The sequence below is a fragment of the Corylus avellana genome, chromosome ca10, assembly GCF_901000735.1.
Source record: "Corylus avellana chromosome ca10, CavTom2PMs-1.0".
Lineage (NCBI taxonomy): Eukaryota > Viridiplantae > Streptophyta > Magnoliopsida > Fagales > Betulaceae > Corylus > Corylus avellana.
The window spans coordinates 21176173-21195846 of NC_081550.1; the positions used below are offsets into that span (position 1 = coordinate 21176173).

The 19674-nt window shown below is 37.4% G+C and overlaps 2 protein-coding genes and 1 long non-coding RNA gene across 5 annotated transcripts; 1 reads left to right on the forward strand and 2 right to left on the reverse strand.

The window, feature by feature from the left end:
- Positions 1–429: 429 nt before the first annotated feature.
- Positions 430–4128, reverse strand: LOC132163630 (uncharacterized). Of its 3 annotated transcripts, XM_059573995.1 has the most exons (4): positions 3867–4128; positions 3426–3750; positions 2100–2145; positions 430–1191 (listed from the first exon to the last, which is right to left on the reverse strand). In XM_059573995.1, the coding sequence occupies exon 4, from the start codon at positions 1189–1191 to the stop codon at positions 556–558; it is 636 nt and encodes a 211-aa protein (XP_059429978.1). In that variant the 5' UTR covers positions 2100–2145; positions 3426–3750; positions 3867–4128; the 3' UTR covers positions 430–555. The 3 variants fall into 3 exon arrangements, with proteins under 3 accessions (XP_059429978.1, XP_059429977.1, XP_059429976.1); XM_059573994.1 differs by lacking the exon at positions 2100–2145 and having other exon boundaries at positions 3427–3482; positions 3867–4127; XM_059573993.1 differs by lacking the exon at positions 2100–2145 and having other exon boundaries at positions 3427–3750; positions 3867–4127.
- Positions 4129–6105: 1977 nt separating this feature from the next.
- On the reverse strand, positions 6106–6490 carry LOC132163334 (uncharacterized). The gene is made up of 3 exons (XR_009438279.1): positions 6433–6490; positions 6303–6368; positions 6106–6175 (listed from the first exon to the last, which is right to left on the reverse strand). It is a non-coding gene; the product is annotated as an uncharacterized LOC132163334 (long non-coding RNA).
- Positions 6491–7408: 918 nt separating this feature from the next.
- Positions 7409–19156, forward strand: LOC132162739 (clathrin heavy chain 2-like). Its single transcript, XM_059572966.1, has 30 exons — positions 7409–7656; positions 7764–7968; positions 8889–8977; positions 9098–9176; positions 9310–9437; positions 10033–10131; positions 10233–10341; positions 10558–10637; positions 10716–10943; positions 11029–11094; positions 11218–11334; positions 11515–11712; positions 12085–12201; positions 12426–12485; positions 12822–12908; positions 13160–13243; positions 13360–13494; positions 13583–13645; positions 13722–13826; positions 13908–14020; positions 14123–14375; positions 14509–14645; positions 14722–15000; positions 15093–16095; positions 16534–17019; positions 17176–17346; positions 17424–17609; positions 18125–18247; positions 18351–18461; positions 18686–19156. The coding sequence occupies exons 1-30, from the start codon at positions 7591–7593 to the stop codon at positions 18815–18817; spliced, it is 5109 nt and encodes a 1702-aa protein (XP_059428949.1). The 5' UTR covers positions 7409–7590; the 3' UTR covers positions 18818–19156.
- Positions 19157–19674: the final 518 nt, after the last annotated feature.

Consider the following 19674-nt stretch of genomic DNA (forward strand, 5'->3'; position numbering starts at 1 on the left):
CCTTTCACTATGGAGATAGTCGAAATGAAAATGAATTCTATCATTTCTCATCAATAAATTCTCATTTCCACGTCTAGAGACTTTTTAAGGCCTCAATATTATTAAAAAAAAAAACCATAATTGAGGGCCTTGATCAAAGATTATTTATTAACATTTTAGGGTAAAGTCTACCACCCCAATGACAATCTATCCCCTAAACTATCAATTACAATAATTTACCCCTCAAACTACTAAAATAATGACAATGTAAATTGTCATTGTTTTGGTAGTTTGGAAAGTAAATTGTCGCAATTGATAATTTGAAGAGTAAATTGTCATTGGAGTGGTAATTTGAGGGGGTTAACTAGACTTTACCCAACTTTTTACCATATTAAAAAAAAAAAAAACAATTGAAAACGAGGAATGGGGTTAAAATTTACAACATGCACAAACTTAAATTTGGTTTTGATTTTTCGATAGAAAAATAGAGGAAAACAAATAAAAAAAATTGTTGTAGCAAAACAAGGCCAAAATCATCCCGAAGTTTGTAAGATACACATTGAGAGAGCCAAATTATTAATAAATACCTTCGTCATCACCACCATCATTGTCGGCATCAATAAAATCATCTTCATCGTCATCGAAATCTATGTTCTGCGTGTATTCACCATCAGTATCACTAGATTCAACGACTTCTTCTTCTTCATTTTCATCTTCATCCCCATCTCCTTTCTTGTCCTCTCCATCCTCTCCGCCCTTAGCCATTTGTTCAAGCTTCTCTAAGACATCTAACTTGTTCAGCTCCGAGTCCAAATTCCACCGAGCTTTCTTCCTACTTGGTCGTTGCCCTTTCGAATCTTCAACGAGCTCTTGAGGAAATCTAGTGGCCACTAAATATTGACTAAGAGAATCGCGGACTATTCTGTTGTTTGGCCTTTTGCGGTCAGAATATCTCTCAATATCATCACTTTTCTTTTTGTGGAAACTGTCAGAAAATATACTCTCTTTGGAAGCAAATTCCTCAAGAAAATAGGGTGAAGTTTTCCAAAAGTTTTCGAGCTTTCTTTGCTCGATTACTAAGGTTTCTTGCTCCTTAGTCAAAGTTGGGATCTTGGGTAGTTCGATATCGGGAAAAAGCTCAAATTTCTCCTGTTTAGAATAACCGAAACTGCCTCCATATCCACGTCCTCGCCCTCGCCCTCTAAATGCCATCTGCTTCAAAACAATTTATTTTTCTTAATCAACTAGATTTTCCGAAAAATAATTCAATTAATTGCCTCTTTCTAAACACAGAACCAAACATTCTGCAATACAAATATAACGTAATCCCTACACTAGGATAGGAATAAAGAAGCACACTTAGATGGGTTTGAGCCTACAACCTGTTAAAGTAATGATTAAGTAGTTAAATTTATCTCTTCCTATTAGCTTAAGCTTTTGGGACAAGTGGTAATTTAATACGACCAAACACCCCTTTCTTTTACTAAAATGCCACGGAAACGGATCCGCCCACTGATGAACTCCACACCATACTGCACAACGATTGCCTGCTCGGACAAACCTCACGCACACTGAACAATGCACGGCCACTACACGTTCAAAGACGATGAACTTGGGTTGCGTTCCGGCGAGGGCAAGGAAAGGGGAGAACATATCGGTTTGGGTAAGAGAATGGAAGGAGATTGGGGTTTGCAAGATTAATACACATTGTGATGGGCAATGCTTTTGAATTAACTAAAAGACAACAGAGAAGAAAATATATAATTAAAAAAAGTAATGCTAGAGATTATTTTAATGCTAACATGTCACTCTTAATTAATTTAAGGATTGATTGGAATATGAGATAAAAATATGATATATAGTATTTAGAAGAAAAAAAAACATTTTGTGACATAGAATTATTATTATTATTATTATTTTTTTGTGATTTAAAAAAGTATTTTGGTTAGACATAAAAATAAAAATTATTTTTATTTTGTTTTTAATAATGTTTTGTATTTGAGTTATTTGTTAGGATATAAAACCCATATCCATAATACCCACTAATAGTGTCTTAACTTCGAACAATTTTTTAAACAAAATTTGGTGTAAATTCACAATATTAATAATGAAGAGTGTACCCTCCCATATAACTTGGAAATGATGCTCTCACACTCGAACAAAACCCATGCATGGCACATTGCACATTAATTTGTGGTATCAGAAACATAGCAAACAACATCAACTGCTAGGATTAAACAGCCGACGATCATCTGACAACATACTCCAATATAAATAAAACATGCAATTTTCTCCATAATCATACACTCAAAGTAAAATTTTGTTAAACAAAGGTTAGTAAAGAAACAACTAGATGTCACGTAAAGTACAGCTGAAATCCACAGGAGGCTGAGAATGGCAAAGGTCAGTCAAACATGTGGACCATCAAACCAAGTAAGCGATAAAAGTCAAGTGAGAAGCTAGTTAGAAATGCAATATGTTCCTTATACACCTAATTACAAATCAATCAAAAGTATTTCACTAAGGGTTAACCTAACACCACACCACGGCAGCAAAAACCACAACTGCTTAAATCGATCACCCTGGTAATGAAACCCATATGAGATAGAGAGGAACAGGCCCTTTTTCTTCTTCTTCTTAAGCAATATACAAAATTAACAGACTTGCCCAAATTTGATTAAACGATTACAATCCAGTTGATTTATGTATAACTCAAACAATCATTTTTCTAGCCACCAAAAAGCCAAGTCAAACCACCAGCAAATCCCCATTCTTCATATCACAGATAGCCACATCACAGATAACAACGTCCAAGAGATTAACAATTATTGTCAAAAACAAAAAAGAGATAATACAGCTTAACAACACAAGAACCATAAGACGCAGGTTATTGATACATGGTCCACCATCAAATAGAACTCCCTAAAAACTTTTCCGCATCAGATTATAAGAAGTACTAAAACCCTATCTCTTTTAAGAGCTCAACTCAACCCCAAGCGTCCCGCACTCCGCGACTCTTAACAAACTCAATCTATTTCCTAATACTTGTTCCAGAATAACCCGAACACAACTATATTTCACCCCGTAAATTCACAGCGGCACTTCATCAAACACTTGGTACTCATCCTATGCCATTGCTTTACCCAAAACACCTTAATCAATGAGAACACCAGGTAGCGCATTACTCAAACATACAACAAAATGCAGCGACCTACACAACAAAGACGTACTTTTGCATACACATAACCAGATACGACACCCCTTTTAGAAATTCGTCAAATTTGTGATACTCTGCATCTAGTTTCTAGGGTTTTTGTTGTTAAAACACCCCAAACATCCTAGTCTACTAGGAAACATTAAGTGGAAAAAATACAAACAAACAGTCAAAGTAATAAAGCCTAAAACAATAAAAATAAATAAAAAGTACGAGAAAATACAAGAACTAACCTGGGCCGGGTCGAGGAACGCTGTTCTTCTGCTCCTTTTGGTAAAGAGTGAAGGGGCTGCGCGAGAAGGGCGTAGAAATAAGAGATATTGACAATGTAGAAAGAAGAAAGATCGGGTCGGGTATTGGGCGTTTTGGCTATCCGGCCCGCATGATGCGGGTTTTGAAATTTAGGCCTGCAACCCGGCTAAAATAGGCAATATCCGGCGGGGCGGGCCGGATATTGAAAATCACATTCGGAAAAAAACTTCACGACAACAGAATACTGTCAGCGAGGACGTGGCCAGCCTTTCGGACGACGACAAAAACTTCACGATGACAAAAAACTTCACGACGAGGAAAATCACATTCAGAATGAGCCTACCAAGAACACAAAAACTCCAAAAAAAAAAGAATAAACAGAAACAAAAACAATAGCATCAAATCAACCCAATAAGAATACCTGGGAAAACTAGAGATTGGTCTTCTGGGTCTTGCTGCTCTTTTCTTCCAGTAGCTCCATGGTCAAATCTTAGAACATAAAGCTTTCAGCTTTCACAAACCCACACACGGAGAGAAAGAGAGAGAGCATTATCCTTGGAGAGAGCGTCGAGTGAGAGAGAGAGAGAGAGCTATTCTGAGTTTCTGGAGAAAATGGAAAGTGAGAGTTTGAGAGAGGCAGGTGTGACTGAGGCGCTTAGGCTAGGAATTGGAAATTAGGGATTTTTTTTTTTTTTTTGTGCGTTAAGCGGGCGAACCCGCCCTGTAAAGGTTGGACAAAATCCAACCCGTTTCCGCAAAAATAACCTTAAATCCTCCTAATAATCTTAAATCCTCTTTTTATATATATATATATATATATATATATATATGAGATATGCTATAGGGTAATAAAAATATCATTTTTTGCCCATAAAAGTCTTAAGTAGGACAATAAAAATATCATTTTTGGCCCATAAAAGTCCTAAGTGGCAAGAAACCACAGGTCCATCAGTGGGTGGGGCCACAGCAACTAAGGATAGAGCCTATAGCCTCTTGCCACCCAAAACTTTTATGGGCAAAAAATTGTCTTTTTATTGCACTCAAGCATCTATCTCTCTCTTTCTCTCTCTCTCTCTCTCTATATATATATATAATAACTTCTATAAACCAGCTCTTTTATGCCAACCAATAAACAGTTGCCACCTACGATTATTGCACAAACCCAAATAAGAACAAAAACACCAGATTATATAGCTTTATTCCTTTTTTTTTTTTTTTTGGGGAAGGCCTCTGGGGTTGCTTGCGAGCCACCCCACCCATGGGGTGGCTCGCGTGGGGTGGCTCGCCGGTCACCTCAGATGGGCTAGATATGGCCAACGCAGCCACCCCAAATGGGTTAGGAGTGGCCTGCGCATGGCTACCTCCACCTATGGAATGGCTCGCCGGCCACTCCAAATGAGCTAAATGTGGCCTACGTGACCACCTCTGCCTATGGGGTGGCTCGCCGGCTACCCCAAATGGGCTAGGGGTGGCCGGCCACCCAGCCACCCCATCAATTTTTGTGTTTTCTTTTTTTAAAAAAAAATAATTAATTTTTTAGGGTTTAGGTGAAATAATTTGGTGTGTTACTATTTTTTCCATAAACTTTAGGTTTACTCTAAAATGCTGAAGTGTCACTTGATGAGTGGTAGGCACAAAGGGATGAGTTTACACCACTTCCTTATAAAAGTCACTCTCTATATCTCAAAGACATAGTTGTGGCTTTTTCCTGTTTCTTAGGGCATTATATCGTTATCCACATATTGTGGCATCATATGCTATTTTATGTTGGTCTTGATGACTCTTTCATAAAAAGATTATTGGTATTACGTTTAAATGATTTATCTGTGCCTTCCCTTTTTCAAAATTCATTTTATAGAAAACATGTCTTTTGTGTTATGAACAAATGCTTAATTTTAATATATATATACTTAACAGCATCGTGTGATTATCTTTTGTACATGCAACTCCAATAATTATATATAAGAAGTGCAATTGTTCCTCACATATACATGCAACTCAACTCCAATAATTATCTTTTGTTTTATTTTAAAAAATTTGTTCAATCAGCCCTTGCAAAAACTCCCTTGGATGGATTATATACCATTGTTCAGCCACTTCTGAACAATGGTAGATAATCACTTCTGAACAATGCTCAGTTGATACTTTGCACCAACTGAGCATTTGCGATTTCCAACCAGCTCACCTCGTTCATCGGATCGTCCAACTGCTGCTACTTCATCATTTGGTACCGCCTCGATGATTCGAATTTTGAGAAATTCCTCTTCCTCTCGTCGATCGTCAAGAATCTCGGGTGGACGTCGCATCGAAGCCACTAGAATCTCGGGTGGACGTTGCATCTAAGAAAGTTAGCGAATAAGGATATTAATTCTTAATTGAATGAATTCATAAACGAAATTCACATAAAATTAGGGTTCTACGAGTTAACTAGTGGATTTGACGTCTTCCTATCATGCTATCATCAACCTGCAAAAATAAATTAAGTGAACAGACATTATTTCAGAGGGGGAGGGAGACGGAGACAGAGAGAGGGGAAGGTTTTCAAGGGCTATGACATTGACAACCCCCTCCTCACAAGAAAAAAAAAGGGCATGAACATAACATAGAATTGACAAAATAATAGCCATTGTGGATGCATTAAACCAACCTCATAACAAAAACAACACTGGGAGCAATTTTAGTAGCTTCAGAGAAAACTGCTTTGACATACTTCACCCCTTCACCAAACCACTGCAAGTAATAGAGGCATACAAATAAGAGATGCAGGTGCAGGATACGATTCTTTAAGGCAATAAAATTTGTACCATGCAATTATGAACAAGCCAACAGAGTAAAACGATGAATATGAACTACCCACCATGGCCTTTTCTATGTGCTTCACGAACAATATTAATGGAGCAATTTCACTTTCTTTTGATGAGACCTATAAACATGAGACACATTAGACAACGGCAACAACTCTTGGACCAGTAAAGAGTGGGAAGTACCTCAAAGATATCGTTAATAGCAATCTTGTCGATATCATCACCCCAAAACCATCTAATCGTTGTAAATTATTGGCTGCAGAGTGAAGGATCAATGAGTACCACAAAACAACACGACACTGCACCGAATGGAAATCCAATATATATAATAAAGAAAAGTTTGGACAAGTGAGTCCAAGGAATCACCAGAACAAAAGAAATTATTTTTCTAAAAGTATATGTAGTTGGAAGAAGTTTGTAGCTTAAACAAGATTAGACCAAAGAAGCTACTAGAACTTACCATCCTTGCTGAATTTGTTGGACACCGAGAGGCCACATAACAGAGAGAAGTAGGAGGCCGGTGAGCTCTGCCTCGGTGGCCCAACTACCGTAGCTCCAAAACAACACCCCTCCCTACTTGAAATAGTCATTCACTATTCCTTAAACTAAGGAATAAGTATTCCTCATTTATTGGCTATGAAAATGGTTATTCTAAGGCTATTACATTTTATATTTTTTTCATTCACCATAAAAGTTACTCATTTTTTTTTTCTTCTTAACAAAATAGCCATTTTGTATGTCAAACCTATCCTTTAAGATTTAAGAGCTTCTAAAGCTAATGATCATGTTGTTAAGGCAATAAAGGTTGTCCTAACAGTAGCATTGTCTAGAATTATAAGAATCCTCTTCATTTCATTTAAAATGATGCATATAACAATGTATATGATGTAATATTAATTAAACCTTTTAAAATATGTGCCAATATTGACGACATGTATATCGTTAAATGATGCAAAACCTATGTAAAATGTTATATAATTTGCCACCAGAGGAAACAGGCCTAGCCCAAATTGATGAACTGGTAGCCCAAATCCATTGCCTCATATTTAAAAAAATGAAAATGGGCCATGCTGGTCTTAAATTGTCTTACGGACATTAACTGCAACAACTTATACTTACAGTCCAAGTATTGTAATGCCTGTAAACACTTGGAACCAGCATGGGCATTGACATTTGACCAGCCTCACTCTCTCAAAGGGTACAACCCCGCACAGCACTCATTTCCCAAGGTTCCTTCAAATTACGCTCGATAGCCCTTCTGCTACACGACCCTTTTCTACTCTCAGATCTGTATCCTTTATCTCTCTCCCGGAGGGTTTGCACCGTCCGATCTCCTCCGCCATGTCTGGCTCCACGCCCTCCCAGACCGCGGCCAACGCCCCCATATCCGCGAGAGAAACCCTAACTGTAAATCCCTACGCTTCCATGTTTGTGTCTGCGCGGTTGCGCTTCAATTTACGTCGTCGTTTTTGTTCGGTTCGATCTAATTTTGCTTTTCGTTGTGGTGCTCGCAGCTACCGAGCCTGGGGATCAACCCGCAGTTCATCACCTTCACGCACGTGACGATGGAGTCTGACAAGTACATCTGCGTGAGAGAAACGTCGCCGCAGAACAGCGTCGTCATCATCGACATGACCATGCCCAATCAGCCCCTCCGCCGGCCTATCACCGCTGACTCGGCCCTCATGAACCCCAATTCCAGAATCCTCGCTCTCAAGGGTGTGCATTTCGTTTTCCCCATTCTGAATTCCGACTTCCGGTTTCGAATTTCGCAGTTTCTCATCGTGTTTAGTGTACCGGTACCACACATTATGTGCCCGTTCTAAAAATAGTAATGTTGAGATTTGTACAAATTATATCTTGTTATCGTTGTTTTATTGATCAAAAAATGTGCAACCATACAACGTTGTAAGAATGTAGTTATGGTCAATGGCACTTAGCAAAACCTGAATTTAGAAATTTAAGAAGTCCACGGTGGAGTGACCATCGGAAATCTTTGAAATTTTGTCTCGTTAACATATAATTCTACTGAGATTTGTTAGACTATGTAGATGGTTGGAAATTTTATCAAAATATGGTGATGAATATGGGAGTCTATATCAAATGTTTAAAGATTCATTAGAATGAATTGATTCAGATAAACAGCGTATATTCAATGAGACCCGTGAGGTGTATGGATCTTAATTTTCTGTTTATCATTAATATAGTGGTTTTGTAAAAAGGAACTTAACTTGAGTTTTGTCGTTGTGTGTATATCTCATATTTTGGGCATTTTGAAATGAGAATCATTTAATCAATCAACTGTTAACCATTGTATTTTGTTTTGCCAAGTGCCAACTAAAGATTGTGGACCTTGTGGTACATTGTTTCTGTGTTACTGACTCATGTTATTGCGGAATAGTGATCTTTGTTTGGAATATTGGACACGGAATTGCAACAGTGTATATTCAGTATAGTTTCGTCTTTTTCTGTTTTAAACATTACCACAGAGCAATATTGGATTCAGTATTATGAAATAGTGGCAAAATCTATAGAAAAAAGAAGAAATTTAACAGAAATTATTTTCTCTGCACTTTTATTGTATGTTTTCGGTACTATGGTTACTATGGGGCTAATGAGTGGTTTTATTCGATTTAAAGCTCAAGTTGCGGGAACTACTCAGGATCACTTACAAATATTCAACATTGAACTAAAAGCAAAGGTCAAGTCGCATCAGATGCCAGAGCAGGTGATGAATTTATCCCATTAAAGCATGTCGAAAGTGTGTGATGTCACTTTTGAACCTTTATTTTGTCAAGTTATGAGTTTGACTGCACTAAACAGTGTTAACTCTTTCCTTTTTGGATAGGTTGTCTTTTGGAAATGGATCACCCCAAAGATGCTAGGTCTTGTCACACTGACCTCAGTTTATCATTGGTCAATTGAAGGCAAGACATTTAACGTTTCCTGATTATTTGTATTCCCTTTTTTTTTTTTAATGATTTGGCCTTTTGTTTTGCTCACTCTCTTTCTTTGCTGGTTATTGGTTCATATAACATTCTTAATGCATCTCATATTTAGGTGATTCTGAGCCTGTGAAGATGTTTGAGCGAGCAGCTAATTTGGTAAATAATCAAATAATCAACTATCGTAGCGATCCTACTGAAAAGTGGTTGGTCTTGGTTGGAATTGCTCCTGGTTCACCCGAGGTAAGTGGTTCCATCCTTATCTGTAGTTTTTGGACCCATGTTGTCAATGTTGCTAATGTTCTATGCTTGCTCTTACGTTTGTGTATCTTTCACTCATGGGTTTGTTTAGGTTAACATTTTTAGTGATTGGGTGTCTTTTAGGCATGTCATAACGCTGCAGACATTGGCCTTGCAGTTCCCAACATGGTTTCATCTGTTAATCTTGCTACGTGCTCATTATTTTGATGAATTATGCCAATTTCCTGTAAATACTAGACAGCTGTAATGTTGTGGTGGATGCACACATGCTGTACTCATTTAGGTTGCTGCTTAATTGCTTAAACGTGGTCATACTACTGCAATTTCTCTTATGATAAAACATGCTAGTTCCAATTATTGTGGCACAGCCTTTAGTGTGTTGTTTTCCACTAAACAGCAGTGTTGTTCTTTTCATTTTTTATTTTATTTTTTAAAACAATAATTGCTTTGTCTATAGGGCTTTTGAATCACTGAAATTGCCTCTGCCTATTATTAGAGCAGAAGATGTAAGAAGCTTACCAGTTCGGCAGTATCTTCAACACTGATATATTTTGTGTTTACAAATTTTTTGTTATAGAGGCCCCAACTGGTCAAAGGAAATATGCAGCTTTTCTCTGTGGATCAGCAACGTAGTCAAGCTCTAGAAGCACATGCTGCGTCATTTGCCACGTTTAAAGTATGACTTTCCTTCAATGCTGTTTTGTTTCAATATGGTTTATTATTAATATGCAGTTATATTGTAATTGTGCTGCATATTATTTTTCATGTTATATACAGGTTGCAGGGAATGAAAATCCTTCAATTCTAATTTGTTTTGCCTCAAAGACCTTGAATGCTGGACAAGTTGCATCGAAGATGCATGTTATTGAACTTGGTGCCCAGCCAGGTCTAATCTATTCTCCATTAACATCTGTGATAGAAGTGCATGCATACTGATAGGTTTATTACTACTACTATGGGTTCGTCACATGCATGCTTTTCATGCCATATGATACTATGGGCAATCAATTTTATAGCTGTTTTAAGTTAGATGCTTCTGTTACACACTATCTTCTGGTCTCTGTAATGTCTTGCTGTATTGATTATGGATTTTTGTTGTCAGGCAAACCATCATTTACCAAGAAACAAGCAGATCTATTCTTTCCCCCAGATTTTCCTGATGACTTTCCTGTTTCAATGCAGGTCAGAATATTCTCTTACTGATTTGCTTGGTTCCAGATAGATTCACTATAAATTAATCTGCTATTCTTTGTGTGACAGATATCGCAAAAATATGGGTTAATATATGTGATCACGAAGCTTGGACTTCTTTTTGTGTATGACCTAGAGACAGCTACTGCAGTGTATAGAAACCGAATCAGTACAGATCCTATATTTTTGACATCAGAAGCTTCATCAGTTGGGGGCTTTTATGCCATCAATAGACGTGGGCAGGTGTTGCTTGCCACTGTAAATGAAGACACAATTGTAAAATTTGTTAGTGGATCGGTATGTTTATAAATTTTTCCCTATTTTGGCTGTCAGAGCAAATAAATTATCGGTATATTAAATTATTGTTGATGTGATTCTGCAGTTGAACAATTTGGAACTTGCTGTTAATCTCGCCAAAAGAGCAAACCTTCCTGGTGCAGATGAGCTGGTAACTTGACATTGATTTTGATATTGTTTATAACAATGGTTTTGTTTTTGAGCTGTGACTGGTGAAATGTAGTGATCTCTGATGTATGCTTTAGCTGATTTCTGTTTTGTTCATTATGCTTAGGTTGTCCAACGGTTTCAAGAGTTGTTCGCTCAGACCAAGTATAAGGAGGCTGCAGAGCTTGCTGCAGAATCTCCTCGGGGAATACTCCGTACCCCTGATACTGTTGCTAAATTTCAGGTATACATCCCAGTTTGGCATTTTTTGGTTAGTTTATGCATATTCCTCACTCCTGATAGATTCTTCTGCTTTCCATTTGGTTCTTTATGTGATCCTGAGAACGGGATACATAATCTATAAGACATGCACGTGATCTTTGTGGCGAGATTCTAATATGGTTGTGTTGTTCTTTTGTTGCAGAGTGTTCCTGTGCAAGCAGGGCAAACACCACCATTATTGCAGTACTTTGGAACACTGTTGACGAGAGGAAAACTCAATGGTTTTGAGTCTTTGGAATTATCACGCCTTGTTGTAAATCAGAACAAAAAGAATCTTTTGGAGAATTGGTTGGCAGAGGACAAGCTGGAATGTAGTGAGGAGCTTGGAGATCTTGTGAAGGTCTGTATGGAAGTTTTTTCTTGAACTCTTTTCAGTAACACCCTATGTGTGTGGGGATTTGTTTAGAAGCTTTTGAGGATTATTCAAGTGCAAAGCTTGAATGTTAGCTCATTGGGCTGGGTGAGTGAAGGTTATACTTTTTAGGGAAAAATACCAACTTTGTTAAGATCAAACTGAATTATCCTTCTTACTTGTAATTGACGATTGTCTCCTTGAATCTTTTTCTGTTTGTTTTTTTATATAGTTGGGTGTTTATGGTGCTTTTGTTTTACTCATCTATTTTCTTCTTCTTCTCTCTCTCTCTCTTTTTTTAATTTTTAATTTTTTAATTTTTTTTATCTTTCTAATATTTTGAAATGTTTTATTTTGCAGACAGTGGATGGTGACCTTGCGCTGAAAATATATATCAAAGCTAGGGCAACTCCAAAAGTTGTTGCAGCATTTGCTGAGAGGAGGGAGTTTGACAAGATTTTGATATACTCAAAGCAGGTGATTTAATAAGCTTTTCTTACTAGTACCAGCATCTCTAAATATAGTTAGTCAAGTTCAACCATTTCAACCAGTAGTCCTTAGTTTTGAATCACTACTAACATTTTGTATTTGATAAGTAAATCACTACTAACATTATATGACCTTTGGCATGTCATTGCAAATAATATGTAATATGTACTTGTTGATGCTCATCATGCAGATGATTTTCTTTACCAATGCAGGTTGGGTACACACCTGATTATTTGTTCCTTCTGCAAACGATTTTGCGGTCAGATCCCCAGGTGTGTGGATTGTTTTGTAATAGAATTTGAGGCAATTTTTTTTTTTTTTTTTTCGTAGTAGGATATTATAACTAAGTTGGGTGCAAAATTTGCAGGTTCATATACCAGATTCAATTTTTAAATTGTATTCTGCAGTATCTTATGTGTTGTCATGGACACGTGTTATTCCCTTATGATATAAAATGCAGTTTTTTATGTTGTGGTTTCTTCATTTTCTAGCTCATAGCAAGTCTCTTTTCAAATGTTGAACGTGTCATAGTGCTGTACCAGACTGAGTTGCCAAATATTAACTGCGTTTTTTTATATAGGATTATTTTTTTACTTTTTTGATTGCAGGGGGCTGTTAATTTTGCACTGATGATGTCTCAAATGGAGGGAGGCTGCCCAGTTGACTACAACACGATAACAGATCTGTTTCTTCAGGTTCAACTTGAATTTTCCTAATATGTGGTTCTAATAGTTTCAGATTCAACATAGACTTCATTTTCTTCGTAAGCTAATAAAATGTATTTTGGATATGAAGTTAGAAACATATTTTCTCCTTTTTTAAAGAAATCTTTAGTTTAGCATATTCAGATTTTCTACCAGGAGAAAGTTATTATATTCTCATTATTGATTTACTAAAAACTTGCATACTTCAGACGTTGTTTTATTAAGAATTTGCTGTTGTACAGAGGAACTTAATCCGTGAGGCAACAGCTTTTCTGCTGGATGTGCTGAAGCCAAATCTACCTGAACATGGCTTCCTTCAAACAAAGGTCCAGTGTTTTTTTTTTTTTTTCTTGCAATTTGTTTTCTAATATCTTAATCTGATATTTTATAACTTTGTTTCCATGTTTTTACTTATATCCGTTTCATCTTTTATTTTGTTCAGGTTTTGGAAATTAACCTTGTGACATTTCCAAATGTTGCGGATGCTATATTAGCCAATGGTATGTTCAGCCATTACGACCGCCCACGTATTGCACAACTTTGTGAAAAAGGTGGTTTATATTTGCGGGCCCTTCAGGTATGGTGGCCTCTTGAACTTTGATGACAAAATTATTTAAAAGGATAATTAGTTATCTCCTGATCTAAATTATCTTTTTATTCTGCAGCACTATACGGAGTTGCCTGATATTAAACGTGTCATTGTGAATACTCATGCAATTGAACCACAGGTTTGCTACTCATTCTAATACAAAACTTGGCCAAATGTGAATGTGGTAAAATTTCTAATCATTTGGTGCTTTCCAGTCGCTTGTTGAGTTCTTTGGAACCCTTTCCAGAGAATGGGCTCTTGAGTGCATGAAAGATCTTCTAGTGGTCAATCTTAGAGGCAATCTTCAGCTAATTGTGCAGGTGAAGTGGTGATTCTTTCAGTTGGTGTTGCTGTTACTGCTGTTTTTAAGCATGCGGCTCATTAGAATATTTTTGATGCAGGCTGCCAAAGAATACTCTGAGCATTTAGGTGTTGACGCCTGCATAAAACTATTTGAGCAGTTCAAGTCCTATGAAGGGTTATACTTTTTCTTAGGGTCATATTTGAGCTCCAGGTACCCTTCTCTTTATAGTGGAAGAAAAGGAAAAACCGACATTAGTTGACTATATTCGTTTGGTGGGCAATTTATCATTACTTTCTATTTCTTTTTATATAGTGAGGATCCTGATATCCACTTCAAGTACATTGAAGCTGCTGCTAAAACCGGCCAAATTAAGGAGGTAGAACGTGTGACGCGGGAATCTAACTTTTACGACCCTGAAAAGACAAAGAACTTTCTGATGGAAGCCAAGCTTCCAGATGCGCGTCCTCTGATTAATGTCTGTGATCGTTTTGGTTTTGTTCCGGATCTCACCCATTACCTATACACTAATAACATGCTTCGCTATATTGAAGGTTACGTTCAAAAGGTAAATATTTCACATGGATTTGTTTACTTATATATGGAATATTCCAAGTGATTTTGGTTTTTTGGTTATTTCTAATGAAGCTGAGTAATATCAAGTGGATATTAAGCATTATGATTCTTGTCTTGCTTAATAGGTCAATCCAGGAAATGCTCCTCTAGTTGTAGGGCAGCTGTTAGATGATGAGTGCCCCGAAGATTTCATCAAAGGTCTTATTCTTTCAGTTCGTTCTCTTCTTCCTGTTGAGCCCCTGGTGGAGGAATGTGAGAAAAGGTGTGTTGTTTTCTAACTATGCCCTTTTTTCATCATTATTTTGATTTTATTTAATTGTTGCTTGTCCTTTTGGCAGGAATCGTCTCCGCTTGCTAACTCAGTTCTTAGAGCATCTTGTGAGTGAGGGAAGCCAAGATGTACATGTTCACAATGCTCTGGGTAAAATCATCATTGACAGCAACAATAATCCTGAGCATTTTCTCACAACCAACCCATACTACGATTCTCGTGTCGTGGGAAAATATTGTGAGAAAAGAGATCCCACTCTTGCTGTGGTTGCTTACCGTAGAGGGCAATGTGATGATGAACTTATAAATGTCACAAATAAAAACTCCTTATTCAAACTGCAGGCTAGGTTTGTATGTTGTTACTTGCTTTAGATGTGAATCTATATCCTAACTATTCTACTTGGCGAACTGATTTTATTTATCTTTGTTTCTCTATTAGATATGTGGTTGAAAGGATGGATGGTGACCTCTGGGAGAAAGTTCTTACTCCTGAAAATGAGTATAGAAGGCAGCTAATTGATCAAGTTGTGTCTACTGCTTTGCCTGAAAGCAAAAGTCCGGAGCAAGTGTCAGCAGCTGTTAAAGCTTTTATGACGGCGGATCTTCCACATGAACTAATTGAGCTTCTTGAGAAGATTGTGCTCCAAAATTCTGCATTTAGTGGCAACTTTAATCTGCAGAATCTGCTGATCCTTACTGCCATCAAGGCTGACCCGTCAAGAGTTATGGATTATATTAATAGGTTAGACAATTTTGATGGACCTGCTGTTGGGGAGGTGGCTGTGGAAGCTCAATTATATGAAGAAGCATATGCCATCTTTAAAAAGTTCAATTTGAATGTTCAGGCAGTGAATGTGCTGTTGGATAACATTCGTAGCATTGAACGAGCTGTGGAGTTTGCATTCCGGGTTGAAGAAGATGCTGTTTGGAGCCAAGTTGCCAAGGCTCAACTGCGAGAGGGGCTAGTGAGTGATGCTATTGAGTCATTTATCCGTGCAGATGATGCCACCCAATTTTTAGATGTCATACGGGCTGCTGAGGATGCAAATGTGTACCATGACTTGGTGAAGTACCTTCTAATGGTTAGGCAGAAGACCAAAGAGCCCAAGGTGGACAGTGAACTCATTTATGCATATGCTAAGATTGATCGGCTCAGCGACATTGAAGAGTTCATTCTCATGCCAAATGTTGCTAATCTCCAAAATGTTGGAGATCGCTTATATGATGAAGCCCTATATGAGGCGGCAAAGATCATATATGCATTTATTTCAAACTGGGCTAAACTGGCAGTTACTCTGGTGAAGCTACAACAGTTTCAAGGTGCTGTTGACGCAGCTCGGAAAGCCAACAGCTCGAAAACATGGAAGGAAGTCTGCTTTGCCTGTGTTGATGCTGAGGAATTCCGCTTGGCTCAGATATGTGGTCTAAACATCATCATACAGGTGCCTTTCATGTTTATAGTGCATTTAATTTTTATGCCATCTCGCTGATGAAAGTTAATATTGTGGTTTCATAAATGAGTATTTGACCATTATGGTGCCAATATCTAAATTACTTAAGTCAAAGGTACTTACAAAATAGAAGGAAATCTGTAATGAATTTCCATGTTATATGCTTCCACGTGTTGCAGGTTTCACACCAGTTCCTTGTCCTCTTTTTCCCCTCATGTTTTTCATTGCTTCACTGGGTTTGAAAATTGCTTACTTGCCACAACTGTGGTTGAATACTGGTGCTTAGGTCCTTGTGGACCTAACTTTCCTGTCCCCCTGGGCTGGCAGCTATACTTTTGGTCCATTTTTGTAACATAATTAGTTTCTTGCTTATTTAGAACCCCATTGCTGTTTGACTACTCCTTAATTCTGTATGTTTCTTTATTTAAGGTGGATGACTTGGAAGAGGTCAGTGAGTATTATCAGAACAGGGGATGCTTTAACGAGCTCATTTCTCTCATGGAGAGTGGACTGGGGTTGGAACGTGCTCATATGGGCATCTTTACTGAGTTGGGAGTTTTATATGCAAGATATCGTCCTGAGAAGCTTATGGAGCACATTAAATTGTTCTCAACCCGTCTGAATATTCCAAAGCTCATACGAGCTTGTGATGAACAACAGCACTGGAAGGAATTAACTTACTTATACATCCAATATGATGAGTTTGACAATGCTGCAACTACCATTATGAACCACTCCCCGGAAGCATGGGACCACATGCAATTCAAGGATGTGATAGTCAAAGTTGCAAGTGTTGAGCTCTACTATAGGGCTGTGCATTTTTACTTGCAGGAACATCCGGATCTTATCAATGATCTTCTTAATGTGCTTGCCCTTCGTGTTGACCATAGCCGTGTGGTGGATATAATGCGAAAGGTATGAATGTTACTTATGATATTATCAGTATATGCTATATACTGGTCTTGCTGCTGTTTTCCCCCACTCCCTTAGTTGAGAAGAGGATGATTGAATTTGTTGGAAAAAGTGCTGTCTGTAATTTTTTTTTTTTGTTTGCTATCTTTTGGGTTTCAGGCTGGTCACCTCCGTCTTGTGAAGCCATACATGGTTGCAGTTCAGAGCAACGATGTTGCTGCTGTAAACGAAGCTTTGAATGAGATTTACATAGAGGAGGAGGACTATGACAGACTTCGTGAATCAATTGATCTGCATGATAACTTTGATCACATAGGCCTTGCACAGAAGGTGAGGTTAAAATCTTTTTGTTGTTGGAAGTTTTTGATGGGACTCAGACTAACCTTGCCAACAATGCAAATCTTCAGATTGAGAAACATGAACTCCTTGAGATGAGGCGTGTTGCTGCTTATATTTATAAGAAAGCAGGCAGATGGAAGCAGTCCATTGCATTGTCAAAGAAAGATAATCTTTACAAGGATGCCATGGAGACATGTTCACAGTCTGGCGAGCGTGAACTTTCAGAGGAGTTGCTTGTCTATTTCATTGAGCAGGTTCGTGTTCTTCCTCTTCCTCTTCTTCTCTATTATTATTTTATTATAATACATTGTTCTAGAATAAATCGAGTGAAGGAAATATGTACATTGTTATCCGAGTCATACATCTTCTTCTTCTTCTCTATTATTATTTTATTATAATACATTGTTCTTGAATAAATCGAGTCAAGGAAATGTACATTATTATCTGAGTCATGTTCTTCCCTTCCTACACCTATCTTCTTGATTATTATTTTTTTTAGATTTTGATATTTTTGGATTAAATATTTTTCAATATATAAAGTATAGTGCTGGTGTAGTTATTTTTGTATAGCTCCTCGATACGTGTTTGCTTTTGTTGTCATTTGACTACTTTTTTTTTTTTGTTTAAATCATAACCTCAGTTTCAGCTGAGGCCAGGAGCTCTTCTCCTATTTCCTTTATGATATATTATCCTAAATGTGGTTACTTGAAGTTTGGTTCACTGAACATTGCTTCATGTTCTTGTCTAATTGTGCATGATGTGTATGCAGGGAAAGAAAGAGTGTTTTGCATCGTGCCTCTTTGTTTGTTATGACTTAATCCGGCCAGATGTTGCTCTTGAGCTAGCATGGATGAACAATATCATTGATTTTTCCTTCCCATACCTCTTGCAGGTGACCTTTTTATTTCTGTCATTACTCTTCTTCCTCTATTACTTGTCTTTAACACTTGTTTGCTTTTTCTTAACATCTACTTTTTTAAATTATTTTTTAAAAGTTTACTCGAGAGTACACAAGCAAGGTAGATGAACTTGTCAAGGACAAACTTGAAGCTCAAAAAGAGGTGAAAGCTAAAGCGAAGGAGGAGCAGGATGTGGCTGCTCAGCTGGTATGGCTATTCACCAATATTTATTTGCGTCATTAAGGAGACATTTTCTCCACATGGAAATTTGTGCTTCTGGTGCATATTTTGGGAATAGAATTGTCTCCATTTCAAATGGAATTCTGAAAACATTCATATTATTGTACATAAAAAGTTTGTTTATAAAAGTAACAAAAAGATTCTTTTTTTTTTTTTCTTTTTTTTTTTTTTAATGTTTTCAATATCTGCAGAATATGCATGCCCAGTTGCTGCCTCTTGCTTTGCCTGCACCACCAATGCCAGGCGGTTATGCTCCACCACCAATGGGCGGGATGGGGATGCCTCCGATGCCAGGTTTCGGCATGCCACCAATGGGCTATTGATCTCTGGGTTGTTGAATATACATAGAGAATTACCTATTTACTGTCTACAAATTCTAATGATAAGTGGAAATTGAAGCGGTGGTGCCAAATATTTGTTGGGTTGCATCACCACGGCTCTATTTCCTTAGCAGTCAAGGGTGAGCCGAGCAGGCGGTGTTGGACTGAACTTTTGTTTAACGTGTATAGGTTTCTTTGTTTAGATCACTAAGACAGTAAAACGTTGTCTTAGTTTCAAGACACATGTTGGGTTCCCGACGAGGGTTTAGAAAAATTTTGTACACACTATATTTCCTTGTATTACAATTTTCACCGCTAAATTTTATGATTGATTCTCGTTCACGTTCTTTTGTTTTTTGGCCCCCCCAATTGTTGGCCATGTTATTTTCTGAATCTCATTCTTGAAGATATTTTGTTTATGCTTTTTACGAGGTCCATATCAGAAGATAACCGAACCTACTACATTGTGACAATGGTGAACAGGATCCTTGAAATGGAGGAAACATATTTTATGGTATAAATTAGATTTCACAGCATTTAATTAAAGGTGTTTATGTTGTCTATATTGTCATGTCATTTAGAAGTGTAGGTAAATATAAACATCGTTTTTGTTTTTATAAGTAAATATAAACATCGTTAGATATTGTAAAATTTAATATGGAGAATGAAATGGTTCCATTTCATTTTACTTAAAATTGAGAGATTATATTTCGGTCTATAGGGGTGATAGAGAAAAAGTTACCTTAAAGTAACTTAATAAACAGGATTTTGATCCGACAAAAAGGACACATTAAAGATCCTAATTACGATATCCCACTGGTCCAAAAAGGGGTGGATTATCCAAAACTTATTTAGACACG